The sequence below is a fragment of the Pelophylax lessonae genome, assembly GCF_965119305.1.
Source record: "Pelophylax lessonae genome assembly, chromosome: 9".
NCBI lineage: Eukaryota > Metazoa > Chordata > Amphibia > Anura > Ranidae > Pelophylax > Pelophylax lessonae.
In genome coordinates, this window is record NC_138776.1 from 254,693,656 (window position 1) to 254,714,048 (window position 20,393).

Sequence of the window (20,393 nt, forward strand, 5' to 3'; positions counted from 1 at the left end):
CAGTCCCAATATCAACATGCAGCCAATATGGAACTACAAGTGCCAGCAGTCCCAATAGCAGAATGGAACTACAAGTCCCAGCAGTCCCAATAGCAGCATGCAGCTAATATAGAACTACAAGTCCCAGCAGTCCCATTTCTAGCATGCAGCCAACATGGAACTACAAGTCCCAGAAGCAGCATGCAGCTAATATAGAACTACAAGTCCCAGCAGTCCCATTAGCAGTATGCAGCTAATATGGAACTACAAGTCCCAGCAGTCCCATTAGCAGCATGCAACCAATATGGAACTACAAGTCCCATCAGTTCCATTAGCAGCATACAGCTAATATGGAACTACAAGTCCCAGCAGTCCCATTAGCAGCATGCAGCCAATATGGAACTACAAGTCCCAGCAGTCCCATTAGCAGCATGAAGCCAATATGGAACTACAAGTCCCAGCAGTCCCAATAGCAGCATGCAGCCAATAAAGAACTACAAATGCCAGCAGTCCTAATATTATAATAGTTGGAGTTGGAGTTCAGCAGTCCGAGAGCTGAGCCGCCATTCTCTGCAGTACATAGAAATATAATGATAATAGTTTCTAGCAGCCTATTAATTATGTAGGAATATACTGAAGTTTTATACAATTATTATAAGCATTATTATGTTATAAATATTTAAAATAATAGGAAAAATAATAATAAGAATGTGAGTTTTTCTGTAGAATATTTATTATGTAGTATTATAATAATAATAATGATAATACCAAAAATTTCTAGCCTTATATTACTAGAGAAGGTATTATAAATATTTAAAATAATACTAACACAAATATTATTATAAATGTGAGTTTCTCTGCAGTATATTATATAGAAATATAATAAAACTGTAGTTTTATACTATTATTATAAACATTATTATGTTATAAATATTTAAAATTTTAACAAAAATAATATTAAGAATGTGAGTTTTTCTGTAGAATATTCATTATATTGTAATATAACAATAATAAAAATAATAATAACAGCAATATTATTTATAGCCTTATATTACTAGAGAAGGTATTATAAATATTTAACATAATAATACCAAAAATATTATTATAAATGTGAGTTTCTCTGCAGTATATTAATTATATAGAAATGTAATAAAACTGTAATTGTATACTATTATTATAAACATTATTATGTTATAAATAATTAAAATATTAAGAATGTCAGTTTTTCTGTAGAATATTCATTATATAGTAATATAATAATAATGCAAATAATAATAATAAAAATACAAATAATAATGATAACACTATTATTTATAGCCCTATATTACTAGAGAAGGTATTATAAATATTTAAAATAATAATACCAAAAATATTATTATGAATGTGAGTTTCTCTGCAGTATATTATATAGAAATATAATAAAACTGTAATTGTATACTATTATTAAAAACATTATTATGTTATAAATATTTAAAATATTAACAAAAATAATATTAAGAATGTCAGTTTTTCTGTAGAATATTCATTATATAGTAATATAATAATAATAAAAATATTATGTAAAACCCTATATTACTAGAGAAGGTATTATAAATATTTAAAATAATAATAACACAAATATTATTATGAATGTGAGTTTCTCTGCAGTATATTAATTATATAGAAATATAATAAAACTGTAGTTTTATACTATTATTATAAACATTATTATGTTATAAATATTTAAAATATTAACAAAAATAATATCAGGAATGTGAGTTTTTCTGTAGAATATTCATTATATAGTAATACAATAATAATAATAATGATAATAATAATAATAATAATAATAATAATAACAATATTATTTATAGCCCAATATTTCTAGAGAAGGTATTATAAATATTTAAAATAATAATAACAAAAATATTATTATGAATGTGAGTTTCTCTGCAGTATAGTAATTATATAGAAACATAATAAGAACAATTTTCTAGTTTATATTACTAAAGAAGGTAATTAAAAAAAAAAAGAAAAAGAAAGCGTGTTTCTCTGCAGTCTATTAATTATGGAATAACAATTTTAATATTATTATTAATAATAATAATTCCTCTTCGTATTATTATTATTTCTAGCCGCATATTATTACTAGAACGGTTATTATGTTTTAATTGTTTCAAATACTGATAACAAAAAATATTAGGAATGTAAGTTTCCCTCCAACATATTACCTATGTAGGAATATATTTTTAATAATAATAATAACAATAATATTATTATTACTAGAGGAGTTATTATAATAATTGAAAACAAATGACAAAAATAATAAAAATAAAATGTGTTTCTCGGCAGTCTATTAATTATAGTTGAATATTATTAGCCTTTCTGCTGTAGGTCAGTTATGCATAAGGTTTATTGTTCTTTTTTATTATTATTATTATAATAATTTTTATTTTATTTTTTAAATCTGTTGTTATTGTTGCAGTGTGCAGTGTTTTTGCAGTCTCTAAATGCCATGAAACTCTAGATGGGATACAAGAGATTTGCCTAAACTCAAATTATAATAATTATTAATTAGCGCAATACCGTATCTCAAAAATATAAAGCACACATTATCCTCCACATACAAGAGATGTCCTCATGCTGAAGTCATTGTGAATTTAGATTTTGGTGACACCCATGCAAACTCATTTTTAAAGTAAAAACTCTACATTGCTTTTTTTAAATTGCTGCAGAAATTATATAGTAATTTCCTTTTATTAACCATCACCTTCCGATCTGTTGGTGCTGTGATTGTCCCTAGAACATTCTGAACACCAATTAAGCAAAACAAAATGCTGCTGGAAACAAAAACAAACAAAAATGAAACAAACAAACAAAATAAATAAATAAATAGAAAAAAAAAATGAAACAAACAAACAAAATAAATAAATACATTGAAAACCCAAACAAACAAAATAAATAAATAAATAAAAAAATCAAACAAACAAAATAAATAGAAAAACAAACAAAATAAATAAATAAATAAATAGAAAAAACAAACAAACAAAATAAAGTGCTACTGTTTGAGTGATAATCTGATCTACAAGAAAATGGCCACCACAAGACATTTTTCTTTTACATTAAACATTAGTTTTAATTACTAATCTTTAATAATGACGAATATTTTACAGCACGGAGTATTTCCTCTCTTAGGAAAATGAAATCCTAGAATTGTAAATGAACAATCTGCACTACAAGAAAATGTCTGTTCTCCTGTGCAGAGACAATCCTGTGCAGAGAGTTTCATGCTCTAGTGTCTGCTCTGGGTAGCTGCTGTCTCCTTGCTCTGCTATTGGAAGGTTTTCATGCAAGGCTTGTGTGAACATGCAGAGTGACTGTAGGATTATAGTAGAGGAGTGAGACTGCGACTATGGACTTCTAATGGTGGCCCCAGGGCCAGCACAGTACAGGAGTCCTATGGGTGCCCACTTACTGTGCTGCTGGGGGGGGACTTACTTACTGTGCTGCTGGAGGTAGCTGGAAGCTGGCTGTGCAGTGAAGAGGTATTGCATGTCTATTGTTACATGTATTAGTTGTTTCTATGTCATATCATTATTATCATATTATCATAATGGACCTTCATAATTCATTATATATAGCTCTGATATATACCGCAGTGCTGTACAGGGAGTATCAGTCTGTACCAGAGGAGCTTACACTCTCATGCCCCACCATCGTCACACCCTATTATTATTATAATACATTTACTGTATATAGCACTGACATATACCATGTTGCTGTACAGAGAACATCAGTCTCTGTGCCAGAGGAGCTTACACTCAGTTCCACCATTGTTAAATACTATTATTATTATATTAATACATTTATATATCTCTGACATATACTGCAGTGCTGTACAGAGATCACTGAGCCAATCACATCAGTCTCTGTACCAGAGGAGCTTACACTCTAATGTCCCCTCCCCCCACAGTCACATCAGTCTCTGTACCAGAGGAGCTTACACTCTAATGTCCCCTCCCCCACAGTCACATCAGTCTCTGTACCAGAGGAGCTTACACTCTAATGTCCCCTCCCCCACAGTCACATCAGTCTCTGTACCAGAGGAGCTTACACTCTAATGTCCCCTCCCCCACAGTCACATCAGTCTCTGTACCAGAGGAGCTTACACTCTAATGTCCCCTCCCCCACAGTCACATCAGTCTCTGTACCAGAGGAGCTTACACTCTAATGTCCCCTCCCCCACAGTCACATCAGTCTCTGTACCAGAGGAGCTTACACTCTAATGTCCCCTCCCCCACAGTCACATCAGTCTCTGTACCAGAGGAGCTTACACTCTAATGTCCCCTCCCCCACAGTCACATCAGTCTCTGTACCAGAGGAGCTTACACTCTAATGTCCCCTCCCCCACAGTCACATCAGTCTCTGTACCAGAGGAGCTTACACTCTAATGTCCCCTCCCCCACAGTCACATCAGTCTCTGTACCAGAGGAGCTTACACTCTAATGTCCCCTCCCCCACAGTCACATCAGTCTCTGTACCAGAGGAGCTTACACTCTAATGTCCCCTCCCCCACAGTCACATCAGTCTCTGTACCAGAGGAGCTTACACTCTAATGTCCCCTCCCCCACAGTCACATCAGTCTCTGTACCAGAGGAGCTTACACTCTAATGTCCCCTCCCCCACAGTCACACACTATTATTAATATAATACATTTACTGTATATGGCACTGACATATACCATGGTGCTGTACAGAGAACACTGAGCCAGTCCATCGCTTCCGGTTTCCTATACCATAGAGATGAACGGTCTCCGATCATCTCTATGGTCAGCCGGCGGAACCGCCGGCTGATCGCTTGGGTCTCCCGGTGGAATGGGAGAGCCCGGGAAAACTGCGGAATGCGGCAGGGAAGCACCCAGGAAAGCTGCAGAATATTCATCCCCTACTGCAGCTTGTAAAGCAATACAGTAGCTAGCTAGGTGGCTAAGTAGGTGGCTACCTAAGAAACCGGACCATCGGCTGAACAAAACAATACCAGGATGATGCCTGCAGCTGGTACGTCGTCAGTCTTACACCTGATTATGGCGCTGACTTATACCGCAGTGTTGTACAAAGAACACTGAGCCAGCCACATCCATTTCTGCAACAGAGGAGCTTACACTCTAATGTCCTTATTACAGTCATGCAACCACTGTCAATCATTGCCAATTAATTTTATTCCCACCACTAGGGCTGAACGATAGTCGATGTGATATCGACTATCGTTCTGCAGGCACGGGCGATATTCATATCGCCGAAGCCATGATATTTCAGGCATTAGGCAGGGCGGGGAGAAGTCCGGACTCAGGGGGGGGGGGGGGAGGACTCGCAGTGATTGCATCCGTCCCACACTTCCCTCCCAGCTCTGCCTCTAGTATCCAGCGACCATCACTCCGCCCTGCTCCGCCCATTGTCTCTCCTGGCTGCATCGGGGGCGGGATCAGGCTGTAATATTTTTCAATGGAGAGACAATGGGCGGAGCAGGGCGGAGTAATGGTCGGCTGTTGACTAAGAGGGAGAGCTGGGAGGGTTGGAGTACTTTGCGGATTGTATGGCGGCGGAGAGGCTACGTGCAGCAGGAGAGGGGGGAGAGACGTCCGGAGCAATGCCCAAGGAGCACCGCGGGACAAAGGCAGGCTGCTACCGACACTCTGGCTCCGACACAAGGCTCGGGCGGGAGAACTACGAGTGTGGTGGATCCCCTGAGAGAAAGCTGAGCTCTGCTAACTGATCCCTCCTCCGGAGACTGTCTGGAGAAATATCGCGATATATATCGTTAAAAATGAAATATCGCAATATACTTTTTTCCCCAATATCGTGCAGCCCTACCCACCACTCATAAATTACAAATCAAATTTTTCCAGTGCCTGCCTTCCTCGTAGGATTGTCGATCATCTCCCTGAGGAAGTCATGTGTCCCAGTGACGAAACACGTAGGGGCGGGGCTTATTGGATGACATTGTCACGCAAAACTAGGAAGTGAGGTTTCTTTACAGCTATCCGGAGCTGAATACCAGCATTGTTTTTACTATTGTTGTTTTCACTTGTGCACAACCTCTCGATGATCCCCCTGAGGAAGTCATGCAACGGAGAAATGTGAGTGGTATTTTATGAGTGGTGTGAATAAAAGTTTATTAACCACTTCATAACCACACTACAGCCAAAAGATGGCTACAGCACGGCTCTATTATTCTGGGAGGGCATCCATGGGCACGCATACGGTAAAGGGCCAGTCACAGCTGATCACAATATAAACAGACTTGTCGGTTATCGGCAGTACTTTTCTGACGCGCTGTCACAGTGTGAGGATAGAAAAGCTGGTAACTAGCAAGTGTGGCAGGGGACATGTACACAGATAATCAGGGAAGTGATCATCAGTGCAGCTTCATCAGCAGTACCTATCAGTGCAGCCTCATAAGTGCCAATCAGTGCTGCCTCATTAGTGCCCATCAATGCAGCCTCATGAGTGCAGCCTGTCGTTGCCCATCATTGCAGCCTCATGAGTGCAGCCTAACGTTGCCCATCATTGCAGCCTCATTAGTGCCCATCAGTGCAGCTTCATCAGTGCAGCCTATCAGTGCCACCTCATTAGTGCCCATCAGTGCAGCTTCATCAGCAGTGCTCTTTAGTGCAACTTCATCAGTGCAGCCTCATGAGTGCAGCCTATTGTTGCCCATCAGTTCATCCTCATTAGTGCTCATCAGTGCCACCTTTTTAGTGCCCATCAGTGCAGCCTATCAGTGAAGTTTCATCAGTGCCCATCAGTGCTGCCTCATTAGTGCCCATCAGTGCAGCTTCATCAGTAGTGCTCTTTAGTGCAGCTTCATCAGTGCAGCCTCATTAGTGCCTATCAGTGCAGCTTCATAAGTGCAGCCTCATGAGTGCAGCCTATCATTGCCCATCATTGCAGCCTCATTAGTGCCCATCAGTGCAGCTTCATCAGTGCCCATCAGTGCTGCCTCATTAGTACCCATCAGTGCAGCTTCATCAGCAGTGCTCTTTAGTGCAGCTTCATCAGTGCAGCCTCATTAGTGCCCATCAGTGCAGCCTATTGTTGCCCATCAGTTCATCCTCATTAGTGCCCATCAGTGCAGCCTATCAGTGCCCATCAGTGAAGTTTCATCAGTGCCCATCAGTGCAGCTTCATCAGCAGTGCTCTTTAGTGCAGCTTCATCAGTGCAGCCTCATTAGTGCCCAACTGTGCAGCTTCATCAGTGCAGCCTCATCAGTGCCTATCAGTGCCGCCTCATTAGTGTCCATCAGTGCAGCTTCATCAGTACAGCTTCATCAGTGCAGCCTATCAGTGCCCATCAGTGCAGCTTGATCAATGCAGCCTATCAGTGCCCATCAGTGCAGCCTCATAAGTGCCTATCAGTAAAGGAGAAAAATTACTTCTTTGCAAAATTTTAAAACAGAAACTAAAAAATGTTTTTTTTTTTTTCAAAATTTTTGGTCTTTTTTTGATTATTTAGCAGAATATAAAAAACCCCAGAGGTGATTAAATACCACTAAAAGAAAGCTCTATTTGTGTGAAATAAATTATACAAATCAAAATTTGGGTACAGTGCTGCATGACCGGGCAATTACCGTTCAAAGTGTGAGAGTGCTGAAAGCTGAAACTTGGCCTGGGCAGGAAGGGGGTGAAAGTGCCCGGTATTGGGGGGCAGGAAGGGGGTGGAAGTGCTCGGTATTGGGGGGCAGGAAGGGGGTGGAAGTGCTCGGTATTGGGGGGCAGGAAGGTAAGGCACTATGGAGCGTTTGATTTTTATTTTGATGCCGGGAGTCGGAGGAGGGGAGTACTAGTGGCACAATTTGCTGAGGATCGAGGATTCCATTTAAAGGGGACTTATGCTTTTTGTGACCTTGCATTTCACGTGGGTCTTATCTATAAGGTGAGAGCACAACCAATCGGTGTTGGTGGAGCACTGAAGGTGAAGGAATCAAAGAGTAATCACATTTGCAAGAGTTTATGAGCACCTAGAAGACTGATGCTCATGGGACATTCTGTTGGCATGACATACTGGTTTCATTAATAATTATTGTGGCACTGATGAGATGTTATTTAATGTATAGCGCTACACACATTCACGTTTTTATCTCTACAGAGGTCTCGTTATGGTCAGCCCCTCCCACGAGGAACCGAGTCCATTCCTGGTCTCATCATTGAGTATGGAAAAGGACCGGAGTCACATGACTGAACGGATATTAAACTTCACCTTGGAGATCATCTACCTGCTGACTGGAGAGGTGAGGAGGATTCTGGGAGGTCACATGACATCACTCTTATCTCTATTAATAAAACACAGACCTGACCGGAGAGGTGAGGAGGATTCTGGGAGGTCACATGACATCACTCTTATCTCTATTAATAAAACACAGACCTGACCGGAGAGGTGAGGTGGATTCTGGGAGGTCACATGACATCACTCTTATCTCTATTAATAAAACACAGACCTGACCGGAGAGGTGAGGTGGATTCTGGGAGGTCACATGACATCACTCTTATCTCTATTAATAAAACAAAGAGCTGACCGGAGAGGTGAGGAGGATTCTGGGAGGTCACATGACATCACTCTTATCTCTATTAATAAAACACAGAGCTGACCGGAGAGGTGGGGAGGATTCTGGGAGGTCACATGTTGCTGTATGATACTTTTTTATTTTTATTGTATAGGATTATGGACCTGTGAAAAGTTCTGGTAATCACATGACACCAAGCAGCCACACCTGTGTGTCAAGGGGGTGGTGTAAGAGCCAGAGCCCCATTGTGGAGCCACCGCCTCGTTCCCTGACATCTGAGAAAAACCACAAGAAAGTTCTAGACGTTATCCAGAAGATCATTGACCTCCTGACAGGAGAGGTGAGCGGTGTCGGGAATTCTGGGACATTATCCAGTAACAGACAAGGGATGTGTCTGGATGGTGACTGTATCATTGTGTGTGTCAGGTTCCTATAAGGTGTCAGGATGTCACTGTCTATTTCTCCATGGAGGAGTGGGAGTATATAGAAGGACACAAGGATCTCTACAAGGACGTCATGATGGAGAATCAGCCGCCCCTCACATCACCGGGTAAGAGGAGACTTTATTGTAAAGGAGAGAGCAGTACGGAGGATCCACCTAGATCCCCCATCATCTGATAAACACATAGAAACAATGTATTCAGTCAGTGTGTGTGTTTCCTACAGATGGATCCAGTAATGGGAACCCACCAGAGAGATGTCCCCGTCCTCTGTATTCCCGGGATTCCACACAAGAAGATCAGAACATCTCAGAGGACCATCAGGTAAATGACTTCCTAAAAGCCAAACTGTCTACACTTTTAATTGTAGAGAAGCTCTGTAATGTCTTATACAGCATTGCCCCAGTAACTATCGGATGTGGACCTACTCAATTACACTTTGGGCAAATTTAGAGCAGGAAACGAACAACTTGAGATATGTGATGGTACACACCTCGGATAAAAGAGGTTCCTGTGGTGTTTGAACTCAAAGGACTGATCAAGATGTCCTTTGTCCTATATAGGAGGAGGAGGAACTGGTTATTATTAAAGTTGAAGATGAAGAAGATCCATATGTGGGTGGTGATGAGCCGTGGAAGGAGGAGGAAATCCCTCCAGAGATCCGCACAGGTGAAAAAAGTTGCTTTCTAGCGAACCTAAACCTAACATTAGCATATAAGCACTTCGTAATGTCAATAAATTTTTAGTAATCATTAGTTAAATTGTTGTCTATTGTTTTTCATAACACACTATATAGGCATTACTAAAGTGTATGGTGCCATTCCCAGAACGCACAATTCTTCCCACTGACGCCAACGATGGGGCACTATTCCTCCCACTGACGCCAATGATGGGGCACTATTCCTCCCACTGACACCAATGATGGGTCACTATTCCTCCCACTAACACCAATGATGGGTCACTATTCCTCCCACTAACACCAATGATGGGGCACTATTCCTCCCACTGACACCAATGATGGGTCACTATTCCTCCCACTAACACCAATGATGGGGCACTATTCCTCCCACTGACACCAATGATGGGTCACTATTCCTCCCACTGACACCAATGATGGGGCACTATTCCTCCCACTGACACCAACGATGGGGCTCAATTCCTCCCACTGACGCCAACGATGGGGCTCAATTCCTCCCACTGACGCCAACGATGGGGCTCAATTCCTCCCACTGACGCCAACGATGGGGCACAAGTCCTCCCACTGTCGCCAACGATGGGGCACAATTCCTCCCACTGACGCCAACGATGGGGCACAATTCCTCCCACTGTCGCCAATGATGGGGCACAATTCCTCCCACTGACGCCAATGATGGGGCACAATTCCTCCCACTGACATCAACGATGGGGCACAATTTATCCCACTGACGCCAACGATGGGGCACAATTTATCCCACTGACGCCAACGATGGGGCACAATTTCTACCACTGACGCCAACGATGGGGCACTATTCCTCCCCCTGACACCAACGATGGGGCACTATTCCTCCCAAGGATGCTAACATCGAGGCACAATTCCTCCTAATGACACCAATAAAGCTGCCCAACTCTTCTCGATGGCACCACTGAAGGGGCGCATTTCCTCCCACTGACCTCAATGATGGGGCACAATTCCCCCCACTGACACCAATGATGGGGCACAATTCCTCCCAATGACACCAACAATGAGACACAATTCCTCCCAATGACACCAACAATGAGACACAATTCCTCCCAATGACACCAACAGTGGGGCACAATTCCTCCCAATGACACCAACAATAGGGCACTATTCCTCCCAATGACACCAATGATGAGGCACTATTCCTGCTACTGACACCAACAATTTGACACTATTCCTCCCAGTGACACTGACAATGGGGCACTATTCCTCCCAAGAATGCTAACAACGAGGCACAATTCCTCCTAATGACCCCAATGAAGGTGCACAATTCTTCCCGATGGCACCACTGAAGGGGCGCAATTCCTTCCAATGATGCCAACAATGGAGCATTATTTATTCCTACTGATCTGGGGACCTTTTCTACTCTCACTGACCACTGTCTGCCCCCCCCCCCTTCCCCTAAAGTCTGAAGTACAGTAAACTGGCCCTTTGTTTAGAAAGTTTGGAGACCCCTGCTATAGAATTAGTTTAATCATTTATCTTCCTTTGTTTCTTCTTTGCCCCAGATGGACACAATGATAAGAATATTACAGAATGCCACCATATCTCGACAGATGGTGAAATAGAAGATGACATTGAAACATCTCCAGAAGAAAACCCTGTTGCCCTTTGTCTTCATTCAGGACATCAAAGGGAAGATCTGTCATTGGATCCATCTAAACACAGGGGGTGTTTTCCCGACCATTCCCACCTTGACGTCCAAGATGAGGCCAATAGAGAGGGTGAAACCTTTCCATGTCCCCAGTGTGGGGGCTGTCAGAGGACTCACGTGGATGAATCTTCTTATCCTTGTCCGACCTGTGGCAAGTCTTTTTCTCAGAAGTTGAATCTCATTGGCCATCGTAAGACTTGCACCGGCAAGAAGTGCTATTCGTGTTCTGACTGCGGAAAAAGATTTGCCAAAAAGTCAACCTTGTTGAGGCATCAGGTCATGCACCTGGAGGAAAAGCCCCACTCGTGCCCAGAGTGCGGAAAGTGTTTTGCCAAAAAGTCCAACCTTGTTCGGCACCAGCGAATGCACACGGGGGAAAAGCCTTATTCTTGTCCGGAGTGTGGAAAGTCCTTCACGTGGAAGCCATCCCTTGAGCACCATCTGAGGAAGCACCGTGGCGAGGTGCCTTTTTTTTGCTCCGAGTGTGGGAAGTGCTTTGCCCAGAAGTCCTACTTCCTGCAGCACCAGAGGACTCATAAAGGGAAGGAGCCGTACTCGTGCTCTGAATGCGGAGAACGCTTTGCTAAGAGGTCAACGCTGGTCATGCACCGAAGGACTCACACCAACGAGAAACCCTTCTCCTGCTCAGAATGCGGGAAGTACTTTGTCCAAAAGTCCAGCCTGATGGAACATCTTAAGATGCACTCAGGGGAGAAGTCCTACTCATGCGCAGAATGTGGGAAGACTTTTCAGTGGCGCTCGTCCTTGTTCTACCATGAGCGCAAGCACAAGGGCCTGAAGCCCGTGTCGTGTTCGGAGTGTGGCAAGGGCTTCGCTCAAAAGTCGCATCTCGCCCAGCACCAGAAGATGCACGCTGGACAGAAGACTTCCAATTTCCTGAATTCTTACCTCAAAGAACATCTCCATTGATGGCTCCTTGTAGATAAACTGAACATGTAAAATTTATCAATATTTTTTCTTTTTTTTTGTGAAAAATATTAGTGTGCCTCAAACTGCCCCTTGGGCATGCATGAATTTGAAGTTTAGCAGGTGTGTTCCACTTCTCTGCAGGTCCAAGCTGGGAAAAATATAAGTTGTCAACTTCCCATAATGGATAATGGGACCCAGGGGCGAAGGGCAGAGGGTCACGTATTCCCTTTATACTCTGAAGCAGCCTTTCTCAACCAGTGTGCCGCGGCACACTGGTGTGCCGCCAGAGGTCCTAAGGTGTGCCACAGGATCATGGGAGAGAAGGGCTATCAGATGAGCCCAATCTCCCAATCCCCTGCCAAAGTGTACATCAGCACTGATAGAGAGCTCCGTCAGCCTCAAAAGTGAAAGTAAAGGGGGGGGGGGGGGGAAGTGTGCTGTGCTCTCTGCTTCCCCCTACAGTGCCAAGAATTTATGGCATCCCAAAAGAGCAGAGCATTTGTCTGCCAGGAACAAGCGCGATTTTGCGTGTGTTCCGCGACACACAGTAATGTGACTCAAGCCTTGGTCAGGGGTGCCTCAAGACTGACAATACTTTTCAAGGGCGCCCCAACTGGAAAAAGGTTGAGAAACACTGCTCTAAAGTACCAGGGGGATTGGTGGAGGAGGAAGGAAAGCATCAGTATAGGCAAAAAGGGGGCAATTCCTTGAGGCTCCATTCACACTACCGCGGCACGACTTGTGCACGACTTCGGGGGCGACCTGTGAAGTCGTGTGCAGCACGACTTCGGCGTGACTTGCACGGACTTCACATAATGGAAGTCAATGCAAGTCGCCTCCAGGTCGCCCCGAAGTAGTACAGGACCCTTTTTCTAAGTTGGAGCGACTTATGTCGCTCCTATTAGAACGGCTCCTGTACTACACAGTGGGAGCGTGAGGACCGCAACTTGTCAGGCTGACAAGTCGCGGTCCAAGTCGCGGTAGTGTGAATGGGGTCTTAACGTGTTGCTTTGCCTTGCATGGACAAAGCACTGGCAAGTGGTTGTAAACCCTTACATATACCCAAGTGACTATCCTTGGGTGATACACAAAGATGAAACAAATCCCCCTATTTAACCACTTCTGGATTTTCCCCCTTAATTACCAGGCCATTTTTTTTTGCGATTCAGTACTGCGTTAATTTAACTGACAATTGCGCGGTCGTGCGGCGCTGTACCCAAATAAAATTGATGTCCTTTTTTTTCCCCCACAAATAGAGCTTTCTTATGGTGGTATTTGATCACCTCTGCGGTTTTTTTATTTTTATAAAAACAAAAGAAGAGCGACAATTCTGAAAAAAAAAAATATATATATATATTTTTCACATTCTGCTATATAACATTCCAAAAAAAAAAATTGTAAAAATCTTATTTTTTTTTATCATTTTAGGCCAATTTGTTTTCTGCTACATATTGTTGGTAAAAAAAAAAAAAATCCCAATAAGCGTATATTTATCGCGTCTTCAAAGTAGTGATAGTTTTTTTTTTTTAATTGCCGACACCGATATTTTGGTCATCGCATATCGGTATTGGCCGATATTTTCGGACATTTAAATTTTTTTTTTAATTTTTTTACACAGGTACTCTTGTGGAGGGATCTGGGTAACCCCAAACCCCTCCTCTGCACTTAGAAGCATTCAAAACGCCAAGTTTGGATGTTTTGAATGCGGTCATTTTTTTGAATTTGGCGCCGAGTACCCGGAAGTGATGTCACTCATGACATCACTTCGGGGTTTTTGCACGGAGACCCAATCAGAGCCGAATGCGGCTTTGATCGGGTCTTAAGCGGCAGTGCAGGAAGGATGCCCGGGTCTCCCGGTGGGACGGGAGACTCGGGCGATCCACGGAAGGCGGCGGGAGGGTGGGGGCGTCCCCTCCCGCTCCTTGTAATGATAGCCGAGAGGCTTCTCATCCACATCTGTTGTCATTACAAGACGGTTATGGACGCCGGTACCGGGGCGATGCCTCTAGCTGCAGGCATCACTCCGGTACAGCACTTTCCCGAAATATCGGTAACCTCCGGGGCCGATTCCGATATATCGGGGAAAGTGCGTATCGGCCCTCGATATATCGGCTTTGCTGATAATCGGTTGATCCCTAATACAAACTAGGGGAAAGATTTATTTTTAATTTTATTTATTTTATTTTTTTACTAGTAATGGCGGCGATCTGCGTTTTTTTGTGGGACTGCGACATTGCGGCGGACAGATCAGACCCCTAACTGACACTTTTGAGGGGGGACCAGTGACTACACAATCAGTGCTAAAAAAATATGCACTGTTAATGTAATAATGACACTGGCAGGAAAGGGGTTAAATCAGGGGCAATCAAAGGGTTAAGTGTATGCCTAGGGGGTGTTTTCTAGCTGTAAGGGGAAGGGGTCTGTGGAAGATGGAGAGAAAAAATTACACTCTGCAGAGCTCAGTGAGGAAAGCTGATTGAAGAGAAGGCTTCCCACCCCCCCCCCCCCTCCACCCAGCACACAGTAACAGAGCTGAGGCTGCCAATCACAGGCTGTGTGCTGGAGCTCCTTTCCCTGTCACCTTTTTTCTCTTGGTTTCAGGGAAAACTTGTCAGAAGAGACTCCCGCTGATAGCAGAGGAACAGAAATGACACTCAGTGCTCTGGACTGAGACAAGTACACGCTACAGATCAGCCTTTCTCAACCTTTTCAACACAGAGGAGCCCTTGAAATAAATTTCTATTCTCGGGGAATCCCTGCTAAAAATTTAAAATCTACAACTCATGACACATCAGTGTGACAGTCAGGGGGAAGAATGCTCCTTACTCTTGTCATCATTGGGAAGAATTACCCCCCTTACAGATAGCTAAAAGGAACAATGGTGTCAGGGAAACTTACCTGAGAGGCAGAAATTGCCCATTTCTCAAGGAACCCCTAGCAACCTCAGGAGGAATGCTTAGCAATGTCAGGAGGAATGCCTAGCAACCTCAGGAGGAACCCCTAGCAACCTCAGGAGGAACCCCTAGCAACTTCAGGAGAACCCCTAGCAACCTCAGGAGGAAACCCTAGCAACCTCAGGAGAAACCCCTAGCAACCTCAGGAGGAACCCCTAGCAACGTCAGGAGGAACCCCTAGCAACTTCAGGAGGAACCCCTAGCAACTTCAGGAGGAACCCCTAGCAACCTCAGGAGGAATCCCAAGCAACTTCAGGAGGAACCCCTAGCAACCTCAGGAGGAATCCCAAGCAACTTCAGGAGGAACCCCTAGCAACCTCAGGAGGAACCCCCAGTAACTTCAGGAGGAACCCTAGGGCAGTGTTTCTCAACTCTGTTCCTCAGGGCACACTAACAGGCCAGGTTTGCAAGAAACCTGAAAATCATCTCAGGGGATTTCATTTGCTGCTCAGTGATTGCAGTATTCTAGTCTGCATCTCCCCTAGGTAATACTTAAAATCTGGCCTGTTAGTGTGCCATGAGGACCGGAAATGAGAAGCACTGCCCTAGGGTTCCACAGAACCCTGGTTGAGAAACCCTGCTATGGAGGGATATGTTTTGTTCATGGTTGAGGTTTACAACCACTTTAATGGGTTTGGCTTCCCTCTGCCACGTGCAAACATTTTTTTTTTTCTCCTCCGTCTGTTTTTGTCTTCCAAAGGCCAAGTAATTCTCCCTTGCTGCGGTGCTGTGCTAAAGGGAAAAGACTGTGTTGGTAGCGTCCAAGTTCTTGATGCCCTCTCAGGACCATGGTTGTCCACATATACCGGAAAACAACAATGATGGCTCTGATGAAGAAGGTCCTCTCTCGAAACGCGTCAGCCATTCATATCCCTCTGTAGCACTGGATGTGTCCATGTCCTAGAGGTCACCTAATTTGTATTAAGATTTTTACATGCCTATTTGCAACCTGTGTTTGTGAGTATAACGTATGATACCTTTCTTACTCCCCAATAAAATGGTTTAATGGTATTGCACTAGGTCAGTGCACCCTTCTCCTGTTTTTTGTTGTTTTTGTCTCCCTCCTGGCATATCTGAGCAAGTTTCAAGCAGATTGTCCACAGCTTCTGTCTTACTGTTGATGTAATTGCAGGGGTGGATGGAATGGGATTGCGCACCAACAATGACACCGTTGTACCATGTGACTGGAATCTGGTGTTCTGTGCAGAATACAGATTTTTTTTGTTGCTCTGCGTAGGCAGGATGACACGCCCCCACTATTTTTCTGTGGGACTGCCCCCAAGGAGCACAACTCATCGGAAAGATTCCAGAATTGTCGCTATTTTTTTGTTTAGAGCGCAAAAAAATTTAAATCGCACAGGTGATCAAATGTAACCAAAAGAAAGCTCTATTTGTGGGGGAAAAAAAGGGACATCAATTTTATTTGGGTACAGCGTCGCACGACCGCGCAATTGTCAGTTAAAGTAACGCATGGCCTGGTCATTAAGGGGGGAAATCTTCCGGTCCAGAAGTGGTTAACAAAGTATTTTAACTGGTTCAGACTTGCTTAGGAGAAGTGGAGGAGAGAAGGAGGAGAAGTGGAGGAGAAAAGGAGGAGAAAAGGAGGAGAAGTGGAGGAGAGAAGGAGGAGAAGTGGAGGAGAGAAGGAGGAGAAGTGGAGGAGAGAAGGAGGGGAAGTGGAGGAGAGAAGGAGGAGAAGTGGAGGAGAGAAGGAGGAGAAGTGGAGGAGAAAAGGAGGAGAGAAGGAGGAGAAGTGGAGGAGAAAAGGAGGAGAAGTGGGATCGACAATAAAGATCTAATGTCTATGGAGGAGAGAAGGAGGAGAAGTGGAGGAGAAAAGGAGGAGAAGTGGAGGAGAAAATGAGAAGTGGAAAAGAAGTGGAAGAGAGAAGGAGGAGGAGAGAAGGAGGAGAAGTGGAGGCGAAAAGGAGGAGAAGTGGAGGCGAAAAGGAGGAGAAGTGGAGGAGAGAAGTGGAAACAAAAGCCAGAATCCGAACACGTCCTCGTCGAACGAACCCAGCAATCCTTCTCTAGTCAGATTGAAACAGGTTTCCGCCATGAATGCACTTGACAGACACCCCTGCAGAAGTTGGTGGGATCAACAATAAAGATCTAATGTCTATGGAGGAGAGAAGGAGGAGAAGTGGAGGAGAGAAGGAGGAGAAGTGGAGGAGAGAAGGAGGAGAAGTGGAGGAGAAGTGGAGGAGAGGAGGAGAAGTGGAGGAGAGAAGGAGGAGAAAAGGATGAGAAGTGGAGAAGAGAAGGAGGAGAAGTGGAGGAGAAAAGGAGGAGAGAAGGAGGAGAAGTGGAGGAGAAAAGGAGGAGAAGTGGGATCGACAATAAAGATCTAATGTCTATGGAGGAGAGAAGGAGGAGAAGTGGAGGAGAAAAGGAGGAGAAGTGGAGGAGAAAATGAGAAGTGGAAAAGAAGTGGAGGAGAGAAGGAGGAGGAGAGAAGGAGGAGAAGTGGAGGCGAAAAGGAGGAGAAGTGGAGGCGAAAAGGAGGAGAAGTGGAGGAGAGAAGTGGAAACAAAAGCCAGAATCCGAATACGTCCTCGTCGTCCAGCAATCCTTCTCTAGTCAGATTGAAACAGGTTTCCGTCATGAATGCACTTGACAGACACCCCTGCAGAAGTTGGTGGGATCAACAATAAAGATCTAATGTCTATGGAGGAGAGAAGGAGGAGAAAAGGAGGAGAAGTGGAGGAGAAAAGGAGGAAAAGTGGAGGAGAAAAGGAGGAAAAGTGGAGGAGAAAAGGAGTAGAAGTGGAGGAGAAAAGGAGGAGAAGTGGAGGAGAGAAGGAGGAGAAAAGGAGAAGTGGAGGAGAGAAGGAGGAGGAGAAGTGGAGGAGAGGAGGAGAAGTGGAGGAGAAAAGGAGGAGAAGTGGAGGAGAGAAGGAGGAGAAGTGGAGGAGAGAAGGAGGAGAAGTGGAGGAGAGAAGGAGGAGAAGTGGAGGAGAGAAGGAGAAGAAGTGGAAACAAAAAACAGAATCCGAGTTTGAACACATCCTTGTCGAACGAACCCAGCAATCCTTCTCTAGTCAGATTGAAACAGGTGTCCGCTATGAATGCAATTGACAGACACCCCTGCAAAAGTTGGTGGGATCAACAATAAAGATCTAATGTGGTTGATAACTGAAGTGGAAAAAAAACTTCCCAGAAGCTGGGATCAGGATTTTACTCAAAGCATTTGAAGGCCTGGGGGAGATATCGCTGTTTGAGATAACTGCATTGTGTGTAATGGCAAAGTACCTGTGCCCCACAGAAATGGCTAAATGAGTATACACTATATTACCAAAAGTATTGGGACGCCTGCCTTTACACGCACATAAACTTTAATGGCATCCCAGTCGTAGTCCGTAGGGTTCAATATTGAGTTGGCCCACCCTTTGCAGCTATAACAGCTTCAACTCTTCTGGGAAGGCCGTCCTCAAGGTTTAGGAGTGTGTCTATGGGAATGTTTGACCATTATTCCAGAAGGGCATCTGTGAGGTCAGGCACTGATGTGGGGGAGAAGGCCTGGCTCGCAGTCTCTGATCTCATTTATCCCAAAAGTGTTCTTTCGGGTTGAGGTCAGGACTCTGTGCAGGCCAGTCAAGTTCCTCCACCCCAAACTTGCTCATCCATGTCTTTATGGACCCTGCCTTGTGCACTGGTCCAAATCATTTGGTGGAGGGGGGATTATTGTGTGGGGTTGTTTTTCTGGGGTTGGGTTTGGCCCCTTATTCCAGTGAAGGGAACTCTTAAGGCGTCAGCATACCACGACATTTTGGACAATTTCATGCTCCCAACCTTTGTGGGAACAGTTTGGGGATGGCCCCTTCCTGTTCCAACATGACTGCGCACCAGTGCACAAAGCAAGGTCCATAAAGACATGGATGAGTGAGTTTGGGGTGGAGGAACTTGATTGGCCTGCACCCCATAGAACGCCTTTGGGATGAATTGGAGCACAGACTGCCAAAAGGGAGCAGATAAGAGTGTTAGTGATGGTTGGAGTTCTGCTTTAGCAAAGAGATATAACAGATAAAATCATAGCAATGTAGTATAATATAGAAACAACGAATGTCACTGCAGAGGAACAGTAGATGAACCCATTGTGGGATTGCAGACTTTTAATTGAGTCTAGTCCTAAACATAATTCTCTATAGATTAATTCACCCCTCGTTCTTGTAAACATTGTTTTCTCAAACCAGACGGATAACAGGTCAATGTGTCTAGCGTCAACAGTCCTTTTACTAATGCAGGCTAGAAAGGGTAAAGCTGATTGGTTGTTATTAGGGATGCAGACAGTCCCTGTTTAAGACCAGAAACAACTCCGACTAACTTTGCATCACTGGTGAGGCTACCATTTTGAGAAGACTCCGGATGGGACTTGGACCATGGTTCTTGCTCTTCATCGGGTAGGCAATCCTAAAACCCAATGCACCGATCTTCTGCTCAAGGAGGCTTAAGATGATAAGAACTTTGGCCTCTATGTGCTAATCCTCAGCTCAAGACACAAGTTACGATTGTAATTCTTGGTTGATATTCAGTAATCATCAGACCAAGGAGGCAATAGATGAATCCTCAGCTTAAGAGGGCTTCAGATGGCCTCTACTTCAACCTGGAGCTTAGCTATGTAAAGCAGTGGTCTCCAAACTGCGGCTCTTTGCTTGCCTTTATCCGGCGCTTGGGGCACTTTATCTCCTACAGATACAAGATGCTATTCCTCCCACTGACACCAATGATAAGGCATTATTCCTCCTACTGATACCAATGGTGGGGCAGTATTCCTCATACTTACACCAATGATGGGGCACTATTCCTCCCACTGATACCAATGATGGGGCACTATTCCTCCCACTGATACCAATGATGGGGCACTATTCCTCCCACTGATACCAATGATGGGGCACTATTCCTCCCACTGATACCAATGATGGGACACTATTCCTCCCACTGATACCAATGATGGGACACTATTCCTCCCACTGACACCAATGATGGGGCACTATTCCTCCCACTGATACCAATGATGGGACACTATTCCTCCCACTGATACCAATGATGGGGCACTATTTCTCCCACTGATATCAATGATGGGGCACTATTCCTCCCACTGATACCAATGATGGGACACTATTCCTCCCACTGATACCAATGATGGGGCACTATTCCTCCCACTGACACCAATGATGGG

General features: G+C 44.0%; 2 protein-coding genes across 2 annotated transcripts in view; one reads left to right on the top strand and one right to left on the bottom strand.

Annotated features, from left to right (window-relative positions):
- The window catches only part of LOC309564377 (uncharacterized protein), a 166,714-nt gene that overhangs the window by 10,675 nt on the left and 135,646 nt on the right, over positions 1-20,393 (bottom strand). The window lies entirely within an intron of this gene.
- Positions 3,334-12,342, top strand: LOC309562683 (uncharacterized protein). The gene is made up of 7 exons (XM_082266964.1): positions 3,334-3,503; positions 8,104-8,245; positions 8,673-8,858; positions 8,945-9,068; positions 9,185-9,282; positions 9,525-9,627; positions 11,185-12,342. The coding sequence occupies exons 2-7, from the start codon at positions 8,114-8,116 to the stop codon at positions 12,258-12,260; spliced, it is 1,719 nt and encodes a 572-aa protein (XP_082123090.1). The 5' UTR covers positions 3,334-3,503; positions 8,104-8,113; the 3' UTR covers positions 12,261-12,342.